Source organism: Podarcis raffonei, chromosome 13, assembly GCF_027172205.1.
Source record: "Podarcis raffonei isolate rPodRaf1 chromosome 13, rPodRaf1.pri, whole genome shotgun sequence".
Lineage (NCBI taxonomy): Eukaryota > Metazoa > Chordata > Lepidosauria > Squamata > Lacertidae > Podarcis > Podarcis raffonei.
The window spans coordinates 10,710,255-10,735,902 of record NC_070614.1 but is presented as its reverse complement, the minus strand read 5'-3'; the positions used below and the strand labels follow the sequence as shown (position 1 = coordinate 10,735,902).

The following is a 25,648-nucleotide window of genomic DNA, read 5'->3' as shown; positions in this document are numbered from 1 at the left end:
GGAAACAGTGGGCCCAAAAGGTCATGAAATGCAAAAAAGATACAGCCTGTGAAATAATAATAATAATAATAATAATAATAATAATAATAATAATAATAATAAATTTATTATTTGTACCCCGCCCATCTGGCCAGCTTTCTCCAGCCACTCTGGGCGGCTTCCAACAAAGATTAAAAATATGGTACATTAAAATGTCACACATTAAAAGCTTCCCTAAACAGAGCTGCCTTCAGATGTCTTCTAAATGTCAGGTAGTTGTTTATCTCTTTGACATCTATGCAAAGCTCAAACATATATACAAGTTAAACAGAGTGACTTCAATAGCAATATGTGGCATAAAACTCATTCTAAGTTTGCTATCCTGATTTCCTCATGTAGCGGGAGAGAGAACCTTAACATCAGTTGTGTTCTAAATGGATAGAATCAAACTTGCTGACAGTCGTTCAGAAGTTTCATGCTGGTTTTTGTTTTGTTTTGTTAAAGAACTGACTTTCAAGACAGTATCAGAGTGGCCTAGGAGAGGGGTTCCTAATTCATGGTCTGCAGACCCTGGGGGTCCACATAACCCACATAGGTAGTGCTAGAAACTTAAAGAACAAATCTCAGAGTGGTTTACAACACATTAAAACATCAAATAAAACAATCTAGCCTAAAGCAAATTCAAGCTTCAAGGAAAATATACCAGATGCTTCTCTAAGTGACATTTTGCTTTCTCCAGTCACCAACGTGGCATCCAGGAATGTACAGTATTGTTGGCAGGTAATGGCATGTTTCATGATCGTTTTGTGTTGATTAGTTTTTGAATTTCTGAGCTTCTGCCAGTAGACTGTTGCCTGAGTAAATATGGGGACAGAATTGGCATCTAGATTTGTTGCAGGGCCTAATCCCAGGGTTGTATCAGATGATAGTTCTACTCGGAGTACAGCCATTGAAGTTAGTTGGTCTTAGTTGGATACAATCCCATGGTTTATTCCATTTTTTGCAACAAAATGGCTGTCAACAAATTCAGCTCAGTTTCTTCTTGACGAGATTTAGGGTCGTATAATAATGAGTATCCTGTAATTTTATTGATTGCAATGTGAATTATATTCCAAAATGACTATTTCTGGTCATTCCCAAAAGATCTACATAAAATCTAATTTTGAGCCTTTGCATTTCCAGCAATTATTGTGAGTTGTTGCTTACATTTTGAATTGTGTGTACATATATGTATTTATGTAGTGCTGGGTATCATTGATATTGGATATTAAAAGCAATTTCTTTAGAATCCACTGATATTAGTTTAGGTGGCATTTTAGTTCATAGCCATCTCTATTAATCTCTTTCTGGTTCCTGGCCTATATCTCTCCCTCATTTCCTTATAAATGTGCCAGATTTTTCTTTGAAACCTGCTATTATTCTATAAAATTTGCCTATTGGCCCTTTTATTATTTGAGGACATAAAGAGAATTGCATTTGTTTTCTAGTTTTGATTCTTTATATATATATTTTTACTAGCCTGGAGGTAATGAAGGAGCCAGTCTCAACAAACTGTGCCCACATCTTCTGCAGGTAAGCCCTTTTTTCAGATTTTGTATGTAGAAGTTTCAAGAAATAGTTGTATGGAAATTACTAGAACCATGTTGCTTACATGGTACAAATGTATTTGGCAACATACTTTCCTCCTAGAAAGGTTAAGTCATTAAACATGCTTATTTAAAAGTTGAGTCAAGCCAGATTCCTTTCACTCCGTGTGGTACTTTGATCTCTTCCAATAATATAATAATCATTCCTCCTCTCCCCAACTTATACAAACCACTTCCTCTCCAAAAATCATTTTGGAACAATCTTATTGATTTGTAAGCTTGTTATATCTTAATCTCAGCTACCATACTGGAAAAATTCTTGTTGTTATTTCTGATTCATACTACCTATAATTCACTGTGAGTCCTTGTTATGTTTATGTTGTGCCTGTAAATTACTGCACAAACTTTGAATAGTAATATTTTTTTAAAAAGTCATAGAATCATTTCTACAGTACTTCCTGATGGAAGGACTTGAGATAAACAAAAGCTAAGAAATTATGTAAAGGAGGCAACATTTTACTACACTGGTAAGCATGGAGAGCTGGTATATTGATTCTTTTCCTTCCTTGGGGTCTAGTTGAGGCAGAGTATAGAGGATCACATGCCTCTGAAACTGATGTGAGTAAGCAGTTTGTTTTGGCCCAGATTGGCAAAAGAAAGCAGTGGTGGTAACTGAGCTTGACAGAGGTGTGTGTACATGGTGGTCAAGCCAACAAGAGCTTAGTAGGGTGCCCGCACTTCAGATAAAGACCAGTATTCACACCTAGACTTCCTTTTTCTTTTCTAGTTTCTGCATGTTTAAGCTCCTTAAACAGAAGAAGGGTGCGGTACGGTGTCCACTTTGCAATGCCAAAGTCACCAAAAGGTAAATTCCTCATGACAAAATTTAATTAGAACAGGATGAAGCAACTATGCAACTAAGCACCCTGCGGTGCAGACCCAGGATAACAGTTTCAGCAATAGGCAGATAACTAGAGCCTTCTGCAATGAGTACACACCTGTGGAAGAACTTTTAATGCCTGAAGAGAGGCATGGCTATGGTTATCTCCCCAGCCTATGGCAATTAAGCTCAGAAACTGCTCCTGTACATTTGTCAAATCTAATTAGTGTCGTTATGAGTGTATAAATACCTTGGTGAATGAGTCTTGTTAATGTGTGGGGGAGTGTGGATAAACAGGGTGGCCCTCCCCATTTTTGCATTGGCCCCACCCACCAGCTACATGTGTCTCTTGGGCTGAAAACAGTTCTGCATCTCTACCTAAATTTGTTGTTGTTTTTATTATGGCTTGCTGTTTTCACACCAAAGGACTCTTGGAGTAAACGGGTATGAAACAGCAAGTGCAATACCTACTGTCTCTTGGGTTATTATAAAGTGAGTAATTCTTTAATTAGACAAAAGCCTGCAGCATCTTAGAAATTCAAGCATCTACTGCTTGGAAACCTTTTTTATTACTTACTCCATTTCCCCAATCCAGTCCCCTGAGCGCTGTGTCTCAGGTGACTGTAGATAAAAACGTCCATTTCATCTTCTTGACAACACATCTTTGTTGCCTTGATTTTTTTCAGAAGTCTATGGGAAGATGTCCGATTTAAGCAAGTAATCAAAGTGGTGCTGGAAGCCATCTGTGCTTTTGAACATGATACAGGGCTTAAGTGTAGGTATTATGTATCTCCATGAACTTCTTCCGAGATTTGCTAGGTTGGGGGAGGGCAAGCTGAGTCAGTTAGAATCCTGCCCCCCCCCCTGTCTTCTTGTGGTGCAGAATTGCACAACTGATTTTCTGCATCCTTAAATAAATCCCAAGATGATAGTTTTGCCTTATAAAGTTCTAAATGATTTGGTCAGTACCAATTCATCTTCTGGCATCCTATCTCAACCTCTAAGACAGGTGGGAAAACTGTCTCAACTTGAACTCCCATCAGCCCTGCCAGCAAGGCAAATGGTCAGGGAAATGTTGTAGACCCAACAAGATTTAGAGGGCCACTCTCTGCTCTAAGGTGTCAAACAGTACCCTTTGAAATGCATCTTCCTTACCTTGGCTTCATAGAATCAGATTGAATACAGGAAGCAACCATTTTAGGTGTGTCCAGTTGACACACAATTGCTGACATGTGAATCCTTGTGGACATGGAAGAAGGCAGAACGGGGGCAGGGTGTGCTTACATGCACTCCGCTGACATGTACAGGGGCTGGGAATGGAACCTCCATGTGAAATGGTCGCTGCCTGTCGTGGGAGAAGAAGACATTAGTCTACAACCTTGGAGCCCTTCCTCTTGAAGTAGAGCAAAGTTTGAGCCTGGGTGCCTTCCAGAGATGATATAGTACCTTCCTATTTCGACAACTGTATGATAACTAGGAGTGAGGAAGCATTTTGGTTTTGCAGTGTTTTAGAAACAGGAGTCTTTTAAAAATCTATAAAATTATGGTAAATGAAGCTTGCATTCTGCAAATGTTGTTACATATTGCTTGCCCCCAATGGAAGTGTCCCCCTTTCCCCAAATCCAAGTCCAAAGGCAGCAGAATTCCTGAACCATAATGTTCTGTCTTATGTGCAGCTTGGCTTGCTTTGTGCAGCAAAGCTCGCCTCTTATTAAAAGGTTCACTTCATGTCCCAGGTTTTTAAGATGAAGGGTTTGCTGCTTGATTATCTTAATCTTCTCAGTTTCAGATGATCTGTGTTTCCCTAAGAAAGCTTTAGAAGATGCTTCTGCTTCTGTTTCATGGAAAGAAAAACAAGTCATTGATTGCAAAGGCTACAGGGACAGACTGAAGAGAGTGAAGGAAGTGAAAAAGAGAAATGCTAGCTTGGTAACAGTGTTTTCTCTCCTTTTGCCTGCTATCCTAATCATATTTACAGAGCTATCCAACCCCTTGAACCACTATGTTGGAGAAGGTTTGGTGAGATAGAGGTGCCTCTCCCTGGCACTGCTGGTGAGGAATGCCCTGATGTGCCCACCCAAATGGTGGGTATGTGGAAACTATGATTGGCAGTAGCCAGTGGAAACCCCCAGAACAGGCATTCTGAGGGCAGAGCTGGACTGGCACAAGATTTGCTGGATCCTGAGCTGGCTCTGTTGCCATTATGTGATAGCAATAGGCCTGATCCAGTCCTCTTCATTGTGCCAGCCTGATTGCTCATGTAGCAAAGAGGATTTTCCTTCCTTTTTTCCATCATGTGGCTGAGTGCAGTGTACTTTGGGTTATCAAGTGGACTCCCATCTGGGCGTTGACCAAATACAGACCCACTTAGCTTTAGCAAGATGGCTTCAAATTGATTTGCTTAGACTATAAAATTATAAACAGCACTTGAGTTGGACTCCGAGGCTGTGAAAAGTGCTAGCATATAATCACTCCCTTTAGAATAACTATTTATTTTTAAAAAGCATCTGAATGAAAGCTGTTTTTATTGCTTTGGAGTATTGAAGCTATAATGCATTTTAATTGTCATTGAAATTACCGCTGTGAGGGATATTTTTCCATGCTAATGTGTTTCAGGGAAGCTTCAAAGAGTAACTGTTAAAAAGGGACACTGCAGACTAAAGCAGAGGTTTGTTATAACCAAATGGTTTTGGCATTGCAGTAACCTTCAAGAAACTAGGAGATAAAAGTTAACTGGTCACCACAATTAAATTTCCCTTTTTGTTTTCCCACTCTGCCTTTCTCTGGCTCCTGACCTGCCTTAAAGTCAGATCTTGTTGGTGGCTAATCATGGGTGCCATCGTCTTAAAGGCAGGCACAACAGTTAAAGGGGAGGAACCCAATCCACATTGAGGCAGCTGACCTAGGAATTATAAGAAAATTGCAATGGTTTGAGTAGGCTGACTAGCCCATAACAAAATGAAAAGGAACACTGGTGTTGATGGGTAAGGGAAGTAAAATAGGACAAGTCTGGCAAGCCAAGGGAAGAGTACTCAGGTGAATAGCTGGTCAACTAAATATCCAGTGGAGGTAAGCTTGTATGTGAACTTCAGAAAGCTGGCCTAGAATCCTAGTAAGACATGAGACGTAGGTAGAGGAACTGTGCAAGGTGGAGTGGCTGAGGCATACTAATTCTCTTTTGGCCCTTTGGGCACCAGCAACATTTGACAAGGAGGAAGGAAACTTGGCATGATCTGCTATATTCAGATATCCTCCCATCACCATTATTCAGGTTAAAGTGTTGCCCATAATAAGATACCTCCTATTGATTAAATAGCCTTATTGGATTGATGCAGCTTATTTCCCTTGTGCTGCCAGGCCTAGACCAATTCTGTATTTGTCTAGCCATCTGCAATCCTCTAGTCAAGGAATATTTCAGAGGTCTCATCCAACCAGGTTTGGTAATTTAATATAGCTATTGACTTTAGTATAGATTGCAGTGTTTTTCTTTTTGATGAGTGGAAAATGTTTCTCCCAACCCTAAGGAGGCCAACACTGATGTTCTACATTAAAGTTTTCGTTCAAGATCTTATACAAACTTGTATCAGTATAACTTGTGTGTCAGAGGGAAACCCTCCTCAAGCATTCATTGCCAAACTTGCAAAGGGGCCTGTGGGAACAGCTAGGGCTCACTCAACTCCTCAGTGATGCCCCATGTGCTGACAGTGCTCCTGCTCAAGTCAGAAGGGGACCTTTTTATGCGTAGAGTAGTAAATGCCTCAAGAGAGTTAGAGTTTCTTCAACATCAGATATTAAGAGTTCTATGGTTAAAATAATTTTATTATTTATACCTCACCCATCTGTCTGGGTTTCCCAGCCACTGGGTGGCTTACAGCATATATAAAAAATTGTAAAAAATCGGACATTAAAAATTTCCTGAAACAGGGCGTCCTTCAGATGTCTTCTAAAAGTCAGATAGTTATTTCCTTGACATCTGATGGGAGGGTGTTCCATAGGGCAGGCACCACTACTGAGAAGGCCCTCTGCCAGGTTCCCTATAACCTCACTTCTCTCAGGGAGGGAACTGCCAGAAGGCCCTCGGAGCTGGACCTCAGTGTCCGGGCAGAACGATGGGGGTGGTGACACTCCTTCAGGTATACTGGGCTGAGACTGTTTAGGGCTTTAAAGGTCAATACCAACACTTTGAATTGTGCTCAGAAACGTACTGGGAGCCAATGTAGGTCTTTCAGGACTGGTGTTATATGGTCTCTGTGGCCGCTCCCAGTCACCAGTCTAACTGTCGCATTCCGGATTAGTTGCAGTTTCCGGCTCACCTTCAAAGGTAGCCCCACGTAGAGTGCATTGCAGTAGTCCAAGCGGGAGATAACTAGAGCATGCACCACTCTGGTGAGACAGTGCACAGGCAGGTAGGGTCTCAGCTGGCATAACAGATGGAGCTGGTAGACAGCTGCCGTGGACACAGAATTGGCCTGTGCCTCTATGGACAGCTGTGAGTCCAAAAAGACTCCCAGGCTGCGCACCTGGTCCTTCAGGGGCATGGTGACCCCATTTAGGACCAGGGAGTCCCTCATAGCTGCCTGTTCTCCCAAAACAGTACTTCTGTCAGTCAAGATTCAACCTCAGTTCATTAGCCTCTAACTGCCTCCAGACACTCATACAGGACATTCACTGCCTTCACTGGTTCTGATTTAAAAGAGAGGTAGAGCTGGGTCTCATCCACACACTGGTGAACATCCAGCCGAAACCCCCTGGTGATCTCTCCCAGCGGCTTCATATAGATGTTGAAAAGTACAGGGGAGAATCAATTTTGTGATGAATACAGGGACATAAAGACTAGATTGTATCTGGATAGCATGTTAATGTCTGTAAGCCCCTAACACATCTTCTGTGCTACCCTTAGGAAGGTGAGACCTCCAATTTGCCATTAGATGGTGGAACAAGGCGCTCCCTGAGAAAGAAAAGCAATTCCAGTAAAGCCGCTGTGTTTGAAATTGGTAAGTGTTTCAATAAATTGGGTCAGTCAGAATAGCAGGAGTTAGAACAATAATACTTACCTGTTGTCATCTGCTGAAAGTAGCATCTTTATGTGCCTGGTTTTTGTGTGTGTTTTACTACTTTTTCTTCCATAGTGTCCCCTTTTGTGGTAATTACGATAGGGAATGGTGAATTTTGGTGGATCCTAATAGAAGAATTGCTTACTGCTCTATCTTGTCCCAGATCACCTAGTGGACATAGCTGAACAGGGTTTGAACTTACTGCAAACATACTGTAAACAAGTATGCTCATGGATGCTGCTTAATTGCTCCCACATTGGTTGCCTTGCCTGGAGCTGGGGAAAACAGTGAGGCTTGGCATAACAGTATGTGTGAACTCATGATTTGTTTCTCTCCAACATCTCTTGAGTGGTAAGCCAAGAACACACCTTGGCTTCCACTTGTGGTTTGTTTGGGGAGAAACTAAACCATAACCTCTGATGTTTGTTCTTGTTCTAGGCAGGACTAGTGCAAAGAAGGGTGATGCTTGCTCAGAGCAAGCCATGGTTTATTGCTTATTGTGGCATGCAAGCCAGCTCTCTGCCTTGGTTCCCCAAGACCAAATCCTGCCCAAACTTAACTTTCTGGGCCCTAATCCAGGTACACTGTTCACATTCCAGTGGACTGTCTGCCAGCTTATATTTTTTATTTAAATGTTTCTACGAGCTGCTCTGGTTTGCCAGAAGCAGCTTAGCCATGCTGGCCACATGACCCGGAAGCTGTACGCCGGCTCCCTCAGCTAATAAAGCAATAGGTCAGGACTGGACCTAATGGTCTGGGGTCCCTTTACCGTTACCTTTTATGAGCTGTGTCGCTGATTCTGTCAACCTGGATTTTATGGAATATTTGAGGGAAAGCATTCGGTTCTGCACAGCGTGGCTACGATCCTGCTAAACCTTAGCCAGCAATGCTAATTGTGGTTTTTGAATCCCCTTTTTGTCAAAATTATAATAGTAAACCTTGTTCATTTAAGGATCAGACTCTTCTGAAGATGCATTTAAGAAGACAGATACAATCAGATGGTGAGTAGCACCATCAATTTAAATTGTCAGTACCTTTTTGTTTACAGTATTCATTCCCCCCCCCTCCGCTGCATCTTGGGGGTGGTACGCTACCATGCTTTGCAGATGTTCCTTTAATACTTAGTAGTGCTAATGGCCCTCTTGATCTTTGCATTGCAGCTGTTCAGTAGAGGTAAGAGGAAAAAACAACTCTCGTGCCTTGTTACTCTGTAGCATCCTATGAAGATAAGTGTTCTGCAATGGCTGTTTCTTGGTCTTCTCTCTGCTGAGTGTTTACATTTTCTGTGTGGAATGTTTACTGTTCCTCCACCTCCTATTCTCTGGGCTCTTTATCGATATGTGAATGGAAGGAAAGGTGACAGGGTACAGGGTGGTATTTTTCAGAAAGCTTGGTTCAGCCCAGGGACAACTGGCTATTGACTTCTGGTTTATTTTGAAGACCCAGAACCTGTGAAGTAGATCATTAATAAATTTATTATTCTAATCTGCACTTATATCTAGGGCTCAGAAGATGGCACTAAGTTAATTATAAATGGCAAAAAAAAAATAATAGATAGCATGGTCTTGCTTAATCACAACTACTTGTTCAGTGCAAGATTTTAAACTGCCTCTGCTGAATCCCCAGTACAGTGGAGCAGCTCCTGGGGGTGTTTCTGTTTGACCCAGTTTAGACATGTTAAAAAATAGTTTGTTCTTACATCAGTGAACCTTGGCCTCATATGAGGGGAGGAGATTTAAAGCTTCCATTTCTTGTTAGGAACAAAGCATAGTTACTGCTTTGGCTCAAACAAATGCTGATTTGTTCAAGACCGTTTGTCAACAGGGCAGGGTGTTATTTGTGTGATAACTTGCCTTGCTAACAAATTTTGGTTTGAACAAACCACCGTTTTTCATTCAGAGCAAGCAACAAACAATGGTTTGTACTTAACCAGGAACAGAAGCATTAAGTCTTCTCTTACACACAAAAGAGATGGGAAAGTGTGTCATCCTGCTCCCTGTGCTTGTAACAAACTATGGTTTGTTGCAAGTGAATTTGGTCTATTTGTCTTTGAGATTTTTTAAATCCTCAACAGGGCTCTTTTGGTCAAACTCTTTTGGTCAAACTCATGATAGAACATAAATAGGATTTTGTGTACTATATGAATGATACCCCCCACACACAGTATTCTGGGCCAAGGAAAGCAGACATCTGTTCTCAGTATAAATTATGTATCATTTTATATATTTAGTTTTCCACCCTGTTTAGAGCCTTTTGAGGATGAAACTGTGCTGTTTAACCATGCATCTGGTGAATCAGTCTTACATAATGAAAACTCATGCCATAATAAATTCACTTTATAATTTTAAGTTTCATGGTGCAAAACAAAAACCACCACTGGACACACATCTCGGGTTGCTAACAAAGGAAAAATAGGGCCCTGCTGCCCATCAGTTGTTTGTTCCTTGCTCTGCTTGTTCCAGGAGTTCTGGGAAGGGGAATGCAGAATTCAGAGGAAAAGTACCAAATACATTATATTTCAGGCCACCTTCTTTGAACCATAAGCTCTACTCACAATAGTGCAGGAGGGAGAAACCATTTAAAGGCCACCTTAAAAGAGCTCCACACTTGTGACTGTTCTTCCCTGAATGTAAAATGATTTTCTTACTACGTCTACGGTTTAGTGCAATTTAAACTTTTGTATGTCTTCCTTGCTTTAATCTGAGGCATAATGGGGTTGCCTTGTCCAGATCTACAAATCTGGGAAGCCTAATTTGCATAGGATGCCTTTTTGCTAAGTATGTAAATGCCCTGCTTTTATGTAAAAATGTGTTTTTAAATTGAATTATAAATATTTAAAATTGCAACATGTTTGCATGCAACTCAATGAAGCACAAGGTTCCTGCAAGCAGTTGAACACTGAATTTGGGCTGGAAGGGGCTCTAAGGAGGCACTGGAACTCGATTGACCCGAGGTGTATCGAGTTGCAACTAACTTTAATTAAATCTCCCTCTGCCTGGACTGATTGTCTAAACAGATAGACCTTTACAGAAGTTTTTCGTTGATGTTTTTCATGGAGCTATTGCTATAGAGGAAGTTTATCTCTTTGCTTTCCCCCTCAGATACTGAATAGAAATGAATGGCTATCCCATAATACAGAGGTACTCAACATGGTGCCCTCCATATATTTTAGACTGCAACTCCCATCCGCCCAATAAACATGGTCAGTGGTCCTGGATCGTGGGAGTTATAGTTCAGAACATTGGAATGCACTGCATACGCTATCTCTGCCATCTTTCCTTGTACTTAACAAGAAATGTAGTGATTGTGGCCTTTTCACAGGGACTCTGTTCTTGCTGTGCTTGGTTCCCATTGAATCTATGGAACCTGAGTACAGTTAACTTACTCTGGATCCAACCCTTGGTTTGGGGGTGGTAGGTTGAGAGAGAGCTACTTGCTCACCTTCCAGGAGTTTATCTGTTAAGCAGTGTTTCTCAGACTTGGGTCCCCAGCTGTTGTTTGACTACAACTCCCATCATCTCTAGCTAGCAGGACCAGTCGTGAGGGTTGGTGGGAGTTGTAGTCCAACAACAGCTTGGGATCCAAGTTTGAGAAACACAGGTTTATAGGCTAAAAACAATCAAAATACTGCCACCTGTTACTTGCTTGTGCGGGAATTACCTCTGCATTGGAGAAAGGGTCCAGTGGCAAAATTGACGGAAAAAGGGGCACTGAGTTCAGAAACTAGTACCTGAAGCACAGGTGCTGAGTTGTACCTGTCACATGTGTGACGGCTGTCACATTGGGAGAGGCCAACCAGACCTTCTCCCGTTGCGACAGTCGCCTGCCAGGCGGCACAGCTTTGGGAGATGCCGTGCAGTGACTTCCCGCCAGGCCCCCTCAAGATTATGGGGGCTGAGTGTTGGGAGAATGCCAGGGAGACAAAGTCCATCTGAGCCCCCAAGCTCCTGCCGGACGTTCCATCGATCTCCCGTAGACAGGCAATATCAGCAATCAGCGACACGAAGCCTCAGAATAGATTGCCACATTCTTAGGCTGGTGCACACTCTATCAGCAGAATTCACACAGCGAAAGATGCACAGCAGGAGAGCATATTTACAGTTTATTCAGCGTTGGTCAGAACAAAGAAACCATGACCGTCTGCTTCGGTCTGCTCAGGCAAGAAGGAAACGAAAGCGACGACACAACAGAAACATCCTGTGAGACAGGAAATACGCAGGCTGTGACACAAACATCCTGCTCCCTTTTAAGGTGGAACAGAAATATCCTGACAATAGCCCCATCCCAGCAGACATTGGAGGGGTCTGTAGAAGCCTCAACTCCATAGAGTTGGCACACCTGACCTGAAGGAAGATTGGGTGGAGGAGACGGAGGCAAGGAAAAGATGTAGGTGGGACAGGCAGAGAACTGAAAAAGGAGGCAATGGAGCAAGTGGCGATCAGAGAACCTTGTGCACAGGGCCAAGAGTTGATCGCCGAAAATAGGCAGGTGTCTGGGTGGGAAATTTAGAGTGGCATTGTGAGGACTGAATGTGTCATGCTGATTTGCTCTAACAGGGTCAATTTGTGAAGGATAACAGGACTGCATGTGCTTCTTATGGCTATCTTGTTCCCGTTGAGGATTAGAATTTGACTCTGTTGCTCCCATGACTTGTGAATAAAGATCAGAGCCACACAAATCCAGTTCTGCAAACCACAAGTTATTCTACAGTAGCTTGTCTCATTGTAGCAAGGTCAGACTTGGCAGTTGCAGCTCTAGTCAGTGAGACCTTTGCTACTGTCTCTCCCTGCTGAAGTGTTTTAGTGGATTTTTTACTTTTCTTTTTTGCCACTGTTGTTGGTGCTGTGCATGAATCTTTAACATCTTTTCTTTGACACTCAGTGGGGGTAGTTGCATAGCTATACAAAATTCATAAACATCAGATCAATATATTCCTACGCTACAAAAAATGCTTTAACAGTCAGGGATGTCTAAGGATAATGCACACTTTAGCCTAGGTGTGGCTAACCTGTGGCTGACTATTGGTCATGCTGATTGAGGCTGATGGGAGGAGTAGCCCAATAACCTAGGAGACCCATAGCTTATCCACCTCTGCTTTAGTCACAAATAAACTCTCCCCACTCAAGCAGCCAATATATCAAAAAATTGTGGCGTATCATAAAAGCAGCCAAATTCACCCTAAAACCAACAAAGCTAATAAGAGAAGGACCAGCCTACAGGACATTTTACCAGGCACATACAGTTTACTACAGCACAATAGAGCTCTCATACCTCTCCATAAATAAATAAATAAATAAATAAATAAATAAATAAATAAATAAAAGCCCACTGGCCACAGTTTAGAAAGAGAGTAAGAAAAAAGGAGATATAGTTCTCACTACTTCTCCAAGTAGCATGTTAAAAGGAGCAATGGATTCTGGTGGTAGCTGTTAATTTATAGCTTAGCCTGCAGCATTTATGACACACATCTGAATTGAGAGGGTGAAGGAACTACAACCTGGGCCACTCACCGGGCTTCAGGCAAGTTGTCTTGTGGGTCAGCTGGTCTTCTCAGATGCGACAGGAGAGATATGCCAGAGCTTGGAACCAGTAGAGTTCCTTTCCCCACTTCTTTGTTCCTGTGCTTAGTTGGCATCTGCCTCAAGACTTCTTTAGATGACCATTTTGTCACGGAAGATGGGTCAACTGCATGGTGCCTGGTTCATCAAACAGCTCTGTTATTGGAAATTTAAAAGGGATGGGCCAAGGAGAGCAACTCTTGCCAGCTCTTAATTGGTTACAGAAGTCCTGGTATCCAGTGGAACAGCTGTAGTTGCTTGGGAGATGCCATATGTCATTCCCACCTTCTTTTGTCCATCTTTCCTCACTTCTGGATTTCCTGAAACAAATTGGAAGAATGGGGCGGGTGTGTGTGTATGGACACAGTATAGAGGCATTGTGATTAAAATTTATTTATTGAATTTTTTACTTGCCCTTTAACAAGGTCCTAGGATGCTGTACAGCAATTTAAGACATAACTTTATAGTTTAAAACAAATACAATCAAAAGAAAAGGACAGGTCCTAAAATATATATATCTTGAGTATCAAAGGCTAGGATAAAGAGATTCGTCTTCAGCATGCAATGAAAGCTACATAATGAAGGTGCCAGATTCATATTTGTGGGACGGCATTCAATAACTTGGGGACTCTCACAGAGAAAGTCCTCTTCTGCCCCCCCCCAACCCTTGAGGGCATTAAGAACTACCAACAGGGCTTCCTCTGATGATCTTAACAAGCGTCTGCCGGGAAGGAAGTGGGCTTTCAGATATCTGAGGCCTAAATTTAGGACTTTGGATAATAATGTGAGCACCTTGAAGAGTTCATTCTTTCCTGTCCTTATTTCCCTGAACCCCTGTACTGGGGTTGTAAACCCTAATGGCAGGAACTTGGTTTTAGGAGGTTGTTTGCAGTTCATCATTTGGTCACCTGGGCATTCTTGTTTCATTCTTCTTCTTCACAGTGTGAGTTTAAGACGTAATCATCCAGCTCAAGTTGATGAAGGGTGTGCCAAGAATGAAAGCCCAAGCCCTTTTCACATGGAGTTTTCTGAGCTGAGTGCTGAAGATGAGACACCATTAAATATCCTAGGTATGAGGATTTTCTCTCGATGGCATCTGAAATAAGAATCCAAATGCCTAGGCATCAAGCGGGCTCAGTTCACCACTCGGGGGGGGGGTTACTTGTGTCTTGTGAAATTCAGCTAGCACGCTTTTCTTGGGCCTGATTTTTACAACTTGCATTCTCACAGGGAGTCCCAGCACCTGACCACAACTCACTTCTCAAAGAAATAGCCTCCCTTCTGGGAAGGGTTAGGGTACCTCATCCAGGAACTTGGTTTCTAAGAGAGCAGTGGCAGGGCTTGGACTAGCTTAATTGGTGGTGAGAAAAGGCAGCAGTTAAGAAAGGTAGCTGGTGTAAGAGGCAAGCCAATGCCATTTCTAAACTTTTCTATTTTCAGGTGTATGTGATTATTTGGAAGAACTTGGAAACACAGAAGGAACTCTAGCCAGCATTGGAAAGTTAGAAATTCCTGAGAAGAATGTTGCTGTGGAAAAGAGTCAGGGTTTGTCTTCTCCAGATCCCTGCTTGCGTAAACATGACAGGAACTCCAATTCCATGCCAGAGGGTGGTTCTTGCTCTTTACTAAATATGGCACAATTGGTTGGTGAAGCCACAAATCCCACTGTAGATAAACAGGCTGGTCATGATGCAGGAAATGTTAGTACGGGGCTGCCTTCTGGACATAAACACGTCCTGTGTGAAAATGAGGAACAGCTACTGCAGTCACAAACTTCCCCTGAACGTCCTCTGAGTCAAGTCTCTGGGAAGAAACTGATGCGGAGCATCCAGAAAGTCAAAGCATGGCTGTCTAAAAGCAAGGAGGGTCTTTCTCCAAGATCCCTGCAACATACTCACACACAGGAGGTGGATCAAGATCCAGACTTGTCAGATGGAGACTCTCTGGTCTCCCAGAAGACTGAACAGATTGGATACCAGAAAGTCTTCACAGTGGAATGTGAAGGTGACAGGCCTTTGCCCAAACCAGTTGCCTCTAAAGCTGAGGATAAACTATTTGGGAGAACGTACAAGAGGAAACGCAAATCAACCCCTCTTTGGAATAAGAGGGACACAGTTTGTATCCAAGCAAAGGAGGGCATTGCTAAGAATACAGAATCCTGTGATACACCTGTAAAAAGATTATCGCGAAAGAGGAAGGCTACATCAGAATTGCTACCAGATGACTTCATTAGGAGGCAAGATGTGGAAGTAAATAGTAGGAGGCCTGGTGGAGATGAAGATACTGCTTTGGAAGAAGGTGGCCAAGCTCCTGCTCTTGTAGATGATAGCCCTGTGGCAGATCAAAAGGAAGTTGAGCTGCCGACTGAATTTCCTGTCAAGGAAGGGCTGTCTGCTTTGGAAACTGATTTAAATGAACCATCTCAGAGTATATGCCTGAAATCGCCAGAATCAAACTGTAACCCTCTAAAGAAGAAAAGTAACACTATGAGCAAGATACGTAGACAATTAATCAAGCCTGTTGGCGAATTGCAGTTAATGATGGACAGAAGCTCCAGGTCCCCTGAGAAGGCAAAGATACAGACTGATGATAAGTTAAGGGAAGTTGGCACAAGCCAGGTGCAAGTCAGACGGAGCAGAAGGCTTCAGTTGTCGACAGAAGACGCCTGGAGGAGAAGTGAGCCAGTTAAGCGAGGAAGGAAACAGTTGGATAAGAGAGAAACAAAGAAGCGTAGGTGGTCTTATGAAGAAAACATGCCAACGCCTTCCATAGCAGAAAATTACCCCAGTGTGTTGCAGGGCAGGCTCCAAAAGGGCCTGTCTTTGTCAGATACCAGCCTGATGGACGTGGAAGGGGATGCAAGTAGAGCTTGTGCTAACCCTCCAGCTTCTCCTCAGGTAGGTGTTGAACAAACCACAGAGGGCAGCAGTCCTTGTTGCATTGTTCCCAGTGCAAGTTCCCAGGACAGCTGCTCACTTCTGCATTTTGCTTCTCCGGAGGTGGAGCAAATCACTTCTGAGGACAAACAGCTCACAGTAGCACACCAGACTGAGAAGAATGTGTTATGTACCCAGAAACTAGAGGGCGATGAGTTTGGCACAGGGGATATGATGAGAAGCTGTAAACCCCCTGAAACAAATGATGAAGCTGCAGGAACTTTGGAGCTGAACTCAGAAACTGAGGACAGTGAACTGGATACAAACTTCATGCAGAAGATATTCAATGGCTGCAAACGCCAGTCATTCTTGTTGCATCCAGTAAAGGAATCTGCTGCAGAAATTCAAAAAGAGACACGCATTGGCTTGGGGGAAGATGGCAATGTTGACTGTTCAAAGAAATCGACTTGCATCAATACATTTTTTGAGGAGAAGAGAGATGCTGTTGCCTGTGAGGTGAACAGCTTTGTCCAAAGACTGGCATGTTGTGCTACTGGTTTCCCTGATCACGAGAGGAGAACTGAGCATCCCCAGCTTGCCTCACAAACTGCATTCCCAGATCATCCATCCACACCAGATCAATTAGCCACCAAGAATCCTGACAGTCCCCAGCAAAGTCAAAAGCCAGTAACTAAAAAGAGTATGTCCCCTCAAATTAGGGGAGAAGTTGCAAACTCAAATAACAGCGGCAGCAGTGGAAGCCCAAACGTCTGGAGAAATGTCATCATCCACAGCACCAGTTTAAGTGGCATTAATGAGACACGTTCTAGTATAAACAACTCTGAAGATGCAGAATCTGAAAGCACTAAAAACAAAGGGCTGGCATTAAACTCTCAGCCAGAATTCATGCAGCCATGTTCTGTAATTTGTCAGCTACCACATTCTGAATTCAGTGGCGTCCATGGTGAAAAGAATAGCCCCATGGAACAAAAGCAACTGCATGGTGACACAGAAGAAGCAACCAATAATTGCAATACAGGCACTCCTAAGTGCTTGGTTCACAGTAATAATTTGGAACAGTGCGCCGAGGAGGAGTACCATGGCTTTGAGGTGTCCTCGGAGACACCAGAGGGCTTGCTAGGCCCTGTCATCAGAAGCATAGAGGGCTCACCTAACCTTGGGGAAACAGAGAGGAGTGATAGCTTGGCCATGTCTCCTGGCAGAGACGAGCAAACCCCACTTAAGGGAGACCTGGGTAGTGGCAACAGAAGAAGTTCCAGGCTGAGCCATAAAGGCCTCGTTCGCACACAGCAGAGATGGGCACGGAAGCTGCCATCCTCAGAGGAAGATTCTAGCGAAGATGAAGAGTTGCCATCTTTTCAGGCACTGATATTTGGTAAATCGGCAAGCACACCGCTAGACCCACTGAAAAAGAAGAAGACATCGGGAGGGATGCCAGCACTGAAGAGCAGCAACAAATGTAATGTAGAAACCAAGGATGAGCATGTCTGTCCAAGTCAGGATTCGGAGTGCTCTATGAAGCTGTTTTCTTCCCAGTCACACACAGCTGAGGATTTCCGCAGCAGGCCTCATGTCTCAAGACACTTAACTCCAGCTCCCACTTCCAGAGAAAATCTGGAAAGTCTCAGAGAGAATAAAAAAGGCACTCAGCCCAGGGATGAAGTCTCAAAAGATGCTGGACAACAGAAAGATGAACAGCAAGAACAAGTGGCTTCAGAATTCAATTTAGGTATGAATATATGCCTTTTTTTATTTATGCTATTTTAAATCTCCTACCTTCATATTGAATCCTCTCCCTTTTGCCTCTTATTAGTACTGTTTTATGAGTTAGCTTGTGTCTGCAAGCCATAGGCCCATATATAGAAACAGCTAAGAAGGCGATGGTACCTCTTTTGACATATCCAGTTTAAGGAAGAATCCTGTTTCACTTGGAAGTCTTCAAACTGCATTTTATTTTTATTTTTTTATAAGGATATTTATTAAGTTTCCAATTTTATACAAACAAAAAGCAAAAAGCAAAAAAGTTTAAAATACAGTTCACAATACTTAATTTTCAATGACATATTTCCCTGACCTCCTCATACCTCCCCTTCTTGTATTCCAATTCAAATTATTTACTCAGCAAATCCTTATCTCAAAACATTGCAGCTGGAAACCCCTTAATTTCAATCCAACATCATTCAACATTCTTTAATTTTACAATATTTCTGTAAATAGTCCTTAAATTTCTTCCAATCTTCTTCTCCCGACTCTTTCAAACTGCATTTTAAATGCTAACTGAAATGGAGGTTCTTTTTCTCCCCCTGTAAGTGTGTTTACATTACACTATTGCCCCTCTCCTGGGTTTTCTGAATACAGAGAGGAGATGCACATACCAGACATTTTTAATATTCACTACAGCAGTCACCAGTGTGCCTATAGTGCTGAATAAAGTATAAATTGGCCCTTAGACCTTTTACAACAGGGATGGGTAAGATGGGGAACCTCTGGCCTGCAGGTGATACTCGCCTATTCAGCCTGTACTTGTTACCCTGCCCTCCTGTATTACGTTGTTTTTTTAAAAAATCTCCCATTGGTGCCAATAGAATTTTTTTTAAAAGCTTAATTGTTGCATGGAGGGAGGGCGAGCAATTTTCAGTGACGGTTGAAGCTGTAGACGTGTAAGCGTTAACCTCCATGTACTCTTCATATATATTCAGTGTTCTCAGTGTCTAACATTGAATAATCCTGGGTGCATAAACATTTGTCCCTGGCACCTAGGAATTTGAAATATTTCTCCAGCCCTGTCACTGTATCTTAACTGCTACTTTGAGCCCAGGTTGTGATTCTGTAGGAAGCTTTCCTAACCTTCCCCATTCCTCCTTGTTCTTTCAGCCAAAGCTCCCCTCTTCCTTTCTGGGGGTGGTATGTTGGGCACATCTTTGTATCAATGAATAAGAAGCCTTGCCTGGGAATTATCTCCGTATGCTCTCCAATATTTTGTATGAGAAACAGGGTTCTTGTCTTTTGAAGGTGAAGAGACCTTGGACTATGACAGTGAAGCTAGCTGCTTGGGGGATTCATCAGGCCTATCTTCCCAGAGTGAGATTCTCACCACACAGGTATGAAATGGTGCAGTTTCAGGCATGGCTGTGAAGGACTAATGCAGACAAGCTGCAGGAAGGGAGGATAAGATCTTGGGAGGAGAGCAGTTTTGGAAAGCTAGTAGTATACAGGAACCATATGTCATCCTGGGAACATGGTTGAACCTTTGTCACTGGAGGCCTTTAAGAGCTGCTTGGACCAGCATGGATTAACGAGCTAGAATCAATCCATGTTATTTATTGTTTGTTTCATAACTCATTCTTCCTCCCAATGGAGCCATGGGTGGCAAGCACATCCACTTTTTTTAAAGAAAAAAAGCATTCTAAAACAGTTTAAAGCATTTCAAGTTATTATTGGTAACATTATTTCATCCAATGATCTTTGGGTTATCAGGGATAGTATTTTTCAGCCACCAAATACATGGTGGATAGGAATGTTTTCAAAGTTAATGTTGGAGGTGGGTGCTCCTCACCAGGGTAAGGTAAAGGGACCCCTGACCATTAGGTCCAGTCGTGACCGACTCTGGGGTTGTGGCGCTCATCTTGCTTTACTGGCCGATGGAGCTGGCATACAGCTTCCGGTTCATGTGGCCAGCATGACTAAGCCACTTCTGGCGAACCAGAGCAGTGCATGGAAATGCCGTTTACCTTCCCGCCGGAGCGGTACCTATTTATCTACTTGCACTTTGATGTGCTTTCGAACTGCTAGGTTGGCAGGAGCAGGGATCGAGCAACGGGAGCTCACCCTGTCGCGGGGATTCAAACCATCAACCACCTGATTGGCGAGTCCTAGGCTCTGTGGTTTAACCCACAGCGCCACCCGCGTCCCTTCCTCACCAGAGTAGGCATTCCACAAATGGGGAACCGCTACTGAAAAGGCCCTGTCATAGGTCAGTTTCCAGTGGCGGCACCACCAACAAGGCCTTATCTACTGATTGTAGGGCCTGAGTTGGTTTATATTGGGAGGGTGCTCTTTGGGGTACTTGGGCCCCAAGCCATTTCGGGCTTCATAAGCTACTACTAACACATTGAGTTGGGCCTTGTAGCTCACTTGCAGCCAGTGCTGTGCTTAGCAACCACATTCTGCATTGGCAGCAGCCTCTGGATCAACTTCAAGGGCAGCCCACCTTTCAAAATCCCTGGTGCTGCTGTGGGAGGCACCAGAAAGAACTTCTTTGTTGCGCTTTGCTCAGCAGCAGGTGCTTGGGAACCCCGCTGGCTTCCTTCTCTCTCATGTGGTGGGCAGAAGAGGGGGGTGAATCTCCTTCCGCTCCTTCACTGGGCATGAAGCATTGTCCCACTCCTACTCCTGCAGAAGGGAAGGAATGAAGCCAGTGATAGTTGCTGCTGCTGGGGGGTGGGGCGTTGCTAGCAAAAAGCCTGCAATAAAGTTCTTTTACAGAAATATTTCGATAAGATTTCTGCTACCAGCTCCCTTGCAACTGTAATGTATACTTCTGCATGCATTCAGCAAGCTGACTTCTGTACAAAAGAGAAATTTCCCAGTGCTGCAAACCTTTCTCCTTCAGTTGAGGAGCATATCCTTGTGTGGCTTACTCCTCCTGCTAACCCTAGTCAAGGTTTTCATTCTCATTAAGTTTGCCTGCTCTTCTCAAGTAGAAGGAACTCCTCCTAGTCCTAAAACTTCCTGCTCTGATACAAGTAGTCTTCATTAAAGCTCCATTCCTAGTCTGTTTTTTACCTTAAGCTTCTGGAGGTTCTCTTCTCCCCCCACCATGCTTTCTGAATTATAATGGTGCAAAAGGAAGTCAGAACATCATAAAACTGGCTGTGCTCCATGCTGCCCTTCGTGGATCTTTGGGAAGCGGCTAGAATGTGGTTTGAGTCACAAGAAGGGTGCCTCCTCCAGGCACTACAGGTTCAGTGGGAAAAGTCCACTGTGGAGGGGAGGTCTTTATTATAATATAACAGACATACAAGGGAATTATTTTGGCTGGCATCAAACCAGCTTTGGTGAAGGTCATGAAAGGGAGGATCATAGAATCATAGAGTTGGAAGAGACCAGAAGGGCCATCGAGTCCAACCCCCTGCCAAGCAGGAAACACCATCAGAGCACTCCTGACATATGGTTGTCAAGCCTCTGCTTAAAGACCTCCAAAGAAGGAGACTCCACCACACTCCTTGGCAGCAAATTCCACTGTCGAACATCTCTTACTGTCAGGAAGTTCTTCCTAATGTTTAGGTGGAATCTTCTTTCTTGTAGTTTGGATCCATTGCTCCGTGTCCGCTTCTCTGGAGCAGCAGAAAACAACCTTTCTCCCTCCTCTATGTGACATCCTTTTATATATTTAAACATGGCTATCATATCACCCCTTAACCTCCTCTTCTCCAGGCTAAACATGCCCAGCTCCCTTAGCCGTTCCTCATAAGGCATCGTTTCCAGGCCTTTGACCATTTTGGTTGCCCTCCTCTGGACACGTTCCAGTTTGTCAGTGTCCTTCTTGAACTGTGGTGCCCAGAACTGGACACAGTACTCCAGGTGAGGTCTGACCAGAGCAGAATACAGTGGCACTATTACTTCCCTTGATCTAGATGCTATACTCCTATTGATAGCACAAGAACATTGTACTCCTTTTTGGAGCACAAGAACATTGAGAACAAGGTAGCCAATATGATGCCCTCCAAATGTTGGACTCCCAAATCCTATCAGTTTGCTAGGATGGACAATGATCTGGGAGTTGGGAGTCCAGCAATATTTAGAACATGCCAGCCAAACTTTTCATACCAAGTGGGACACAAGAGTACTTTTTGTACTCTTGATTGTTGTTAGCCGCCCTGAGCCCGGCTTCGGCTGGGGAGGGCGGGATATAAATAAAATTTATTATTATTATTATTATTATTATTATTATTATTACTTTGACACAAAACCTATTGGGGGTGGGGGGGTGGGGAGAAGAGGCCAAAATTTGATACACACACTCCCCCAGTACCTTTGCGCTGCCTTCCAGAAACCGGGTAAGTGAGGTGCTGGGCTTTGGGAAGGAAGTATGAGGCTCTGACAGGGTCCTAGAGCCCTCCCACCTCCTTCCCAAAGCTGGGAAAATGCTAACTGGGCTTTGGGAAGGAGGAGGGAGGACTCTAGGACCCTGTCAGAGCGCTCATGCCTCCTTCCCAAAGCCCAGCACCTTGCTTAACTGGCTTTTGGAAGGTGGCACAAGGGCCGTGGGGGAGGGAGGCATCCAGTGTTTCTGAGGGCAAAAAAGGCATCAAGGGCTGCATGTGATCCTCGGGCAAGGCATTGGACTGCCCAGATCTAGAAAGCACCACATGGGCTGCTATAGGACTCCTTCATGGAAGGAGAAAATAATGTTGCTCTTACCATGATATGTTCATTCTCTTTAGCGCAGGCATAGGCAAACTCGGCCCTCCAGATGTTTTGGGGCTACAATTCCCATCATCCCTGACCACTGGTCCTGTTAGCTAGGGATGATGGGAGTTGTAGCCCCAAAACATCTGGAGGGCCGAGTTTGCCTGTGCCTGCTTTAGCGGGTACCGGTATCCTACTTACCCAGGTATGGTTGTTTCACTGCTTGTGGTCAGGCTGGGAGAGACTCCCAGGGCTTTCAGTCAGAATAATTTGAGTACTGAGGGTGTCCTTTTCTCTTCTGTTCCCCATCGAACTTCTCAGTGCCCTTGCTTATACCTCTGTATTGTACCACAACGTTGCCTTAGATGGCATGCAAGGATACTCTCTGTTCACTGAAAAGAGATAACTTATCATGGGCAAATCTGTTCTGTTCTGTCTCATTTGCAGCAAAAAAATGCCATGCAAAACAGCTTAAAGAAACTCCAGCGGAAGATGGCTATTCTTGAAGCAGTTCTCAAACAGGGAAGCCAAAGTGCTGTCCATGAAGGATCACTGCATCTTGGTGAGGAAGGTGATTTCACTGGAGGACAGACAAAATCAGCAAGGGGTGAGCAATGCAGTCCCTTCCATTTTTTTCTCAGGAAGATTGCCTGGGTATTAAGAATGCTTTCCTACTTCTTATCAAACACCTTGAAATAGACCTGTGTCTTATTTTCTATTTTCAAATATTGCATTATGACTTTCATTGTAAAAGTCATAAGCTACTGACACAAAGAGATGCTGAACCTAAGTTAATTACTCTTGTCAGCAGCTGACTTTGCTAGCAAGCTACTTTGAATAGGAGATAACATTGAACCACCAGTGTGTTGTCCGAGTGCACAACAAAACAATCTCCTCCCCTCCCCTGCACTCCCTCCCCTGAATTTGTTCTGGGGATACAGAGCAGATTTGGGGCAGCATAGGGGAGGAGAGGGAACTAACCACATTGTTCTAGCAATGTGCAACTATTTGGTTTAGTGCCACTCTCATGACGGATACCTCTGCATGAAGTACTGGAACTGGGAGTTCTTCTAGCGGAAGGTGAATTGTGCATCTTCCACCAAGGTAAAGCAGCCCTCCATATAGATCCAGCTTTTAGTTAAAAAATCAACTCTGTTTTTACAAGATTCAGGAACCCATCCTGCCTTCTTTCTTCCTATTCTCATCCAACCATGCCCCTTGAACTGGGCCAGTTTGCACTGGTCACTGCCAGACCTTCAAGTTTTATATTGTCAGAACCAAGTCCCTGCATCAACACAGATTCCTCTTTGTATCCCTTCAATAGATTGGGCCTTGAAAGGAGGCTGTCCCTGGCTTCCTCAGTCAAATTGCCCTGGGAATGTTAGTCCTAGTTCAGTCTTCCAGCAACATTCAGATCCCAGAGAGTATCCAGGCTGACGCTTACCAGCAGTGCTGCCTTGCTACACGGTTGCTTTCTGAGATAGAGCATTGCTGGAGGAGATATGCCTGGTCATTGGTGCATACCTTTGCAGTTCCAAGTTTGCAGCAAGGCCTATGGTTGACTCTAATGAGATCAGTTCCATTTGTCACATGGTTCTGCTTCCTGCCACCTTTCCTAGGCTCAAACATCCCCTCTTCCCAACCCCCAAAGAGGAGTGGTACAAGCCTGACACGCAACAAACATGAATCTATGGTAATCAAACAGCTTAACAACCTATTAGCTTTCCAACCTATTAGCTTTCCACAACAAGCAGGAAAGTTTCCAAAGCTAACGTAGGTACGTGGAGTAAACACTGTATCTCTAGCCTACAATGTACAGCACATGGCCCCTCAATGGTCACAGTTCATTCCACAACAGTGATGCGACTTCAGCATTCAGCACAACTGCTCCATTGGAAGAGTTTTAGCAGGGCCACCTGGACCTCGGCCTCTTATTTTGTTAAGCATTACCAGTTCAACATACTTGCTTCTGCTGATGTGGCTTTTGTAAGAATGGCGTCCCTGCAGACCCTTTGCCCTTAGACCCGGAGTAGTGAGGGGAAAGACCAGGATATTAGTACAACAGTTGAACATTCCATGAATATTTCTTCTCATCAGTACGTGGAAGGCTATCCAGTCATACTCAGGCTCACCTTCAAGTTCCCTTGCTGGTCATAGGGTAGATGAGAGATGATGCATTTGGCTTCCGAGGCATACAGTTCAGCTTGGTTTGAGTCTGGGGATCCTTTTCTCCTTTCCTCCTCTTTCTTCCCCCCTTTTTTCTAGTACTGTAGTGTTTTTATGTGGGACGCGGGTGGCGCTGTGGGTAAAACCTCAGCGCCTAGGACTTGCCGATTGCATGGTCGACGGTTCGAATCCCCGCGGTGGGGTGCACTCCCGTTGCTCGGTCCCAGCGCCTGCCAACCTAGCAGTTCAAAAGCACCCCGGGTGCAAGTAGATAAATAGGGACCGCTTACCAGAGTCTGTCAAGACTGGCCCGTACGGGCAGGGGTACCTTTACCTTTACCTTTAGTGTTTTTACAGTTATGGTGGTTGTTAATGTATTGGCTGTACCATGCCCTGAAACTGAGTTGGGGGTCCTTGTCTCAGCAGAAAGGACAGCGCCAAGATTTTCTTAGTTCTTCCTTTGGAATGAGTAAGAGGAGTAATCTCCATTCACAGTTAAGATGAGAAGGAACCTTCTCAGCAAGTCCAGTGTTGTTTGCCCTCTTCTGATCTGTTTATCCTTGCTCTTTAATTCCAGAAACAAATGTTTCTTCTGTCTGTTAAAGCACCACGCTATAGTTTCTGCTGATGATGCAATACGGAGTTAATTTTGCATTTTTACAGAGGAGTTTATGCATCAGTTTGAGCTCTGTTGCCATGGCATTGGTTTTAAAATGCATTCCCATCCCCATATTGTTGTGACAGTGTATCACATTAGCTTGTTTTCTTTAGCTAGATAAAGCCCAGAAGCTACCTTGGCTTTGCAGGGGATGCCCTTCTTTTGGAATTGTGACCTGGTATACTGATAAAATTTGTAACAGAAATGCTACTCCAAGAAAGTGTATACATTCATTCAGGGCTTTTATTTGCTACTCACTCAAATTGTTCCTCTGGGCAAGGAAGGCCAGTTTAATTGCTGCATCAACAACCCAGCCGGGTCCCTCTCTTAGACTAACTTCATAACCTTTTGCTGTTGCTGGGTCCCAGGTGCTTAATCTTTTGACACCCTATGGAGGCAAACAAGGGCTGTGGCTAGTAGGCATCATTGCCTTCTGCAGAAGGGTGGGCAAGCGAAACA

The 25,648-nt window shown here is 43.8% G+C and overlaps 1 protein-coding gene across 4 annotated transcripts in view; it reads left to right on the top strand.

Moving 5' to 3' along the window:
* The window catches only part of BRCA1 (BRCA1 DNA repair associated), a 52,318-nt gene that overhangs the window by 6,538 nt on the left and 20,132 nt on the right, over positions 1-25,648 (top strand). For 3 of the 4 annotated variants that reach the window (XM_053361911.1, XM_053361913.1, XM_053361915.1), the window contains 10 exons: positions 1,498-1,551; positions 2,353-2,430; positions 3,132-3,220; positions 4,229-4,374; positions 7,346-7,439; positions 8,452-8,500; positions 14,000-14,127; positions 14,498-17,683; positions 18,967-19,055; positions 22,813-22,972. In XM_053361911.1, the coding sequence (XP_053217886.1) occupies positions 1,498-1,551; positions 2,353-2,430; positions 3,132-3,220; positions 4,229-4,374; positions 7,346-7,439; positions 8,452-8,500; positions 14,000-14,127; positions 14,498-17,683; positions 18,967-19,055; positions 22,813-22,972 (4,073 nt within the window). Of the gene's footprint in view, positions 1-1,497; positions 1,552-2,352; positions 2,431-3,131; positions 3,225-4,228; positions 4,375-7,345; positions 7,440-8,451; positions 8,501-13,999; positions 14,128-14,497; positions 17,684-18,966; positions 19,056-22,812; positions 22,973-25,648 lie in introns of those variants that run through there. The other variant, XM_053361914.1, reaches the window with a different exon arrangement.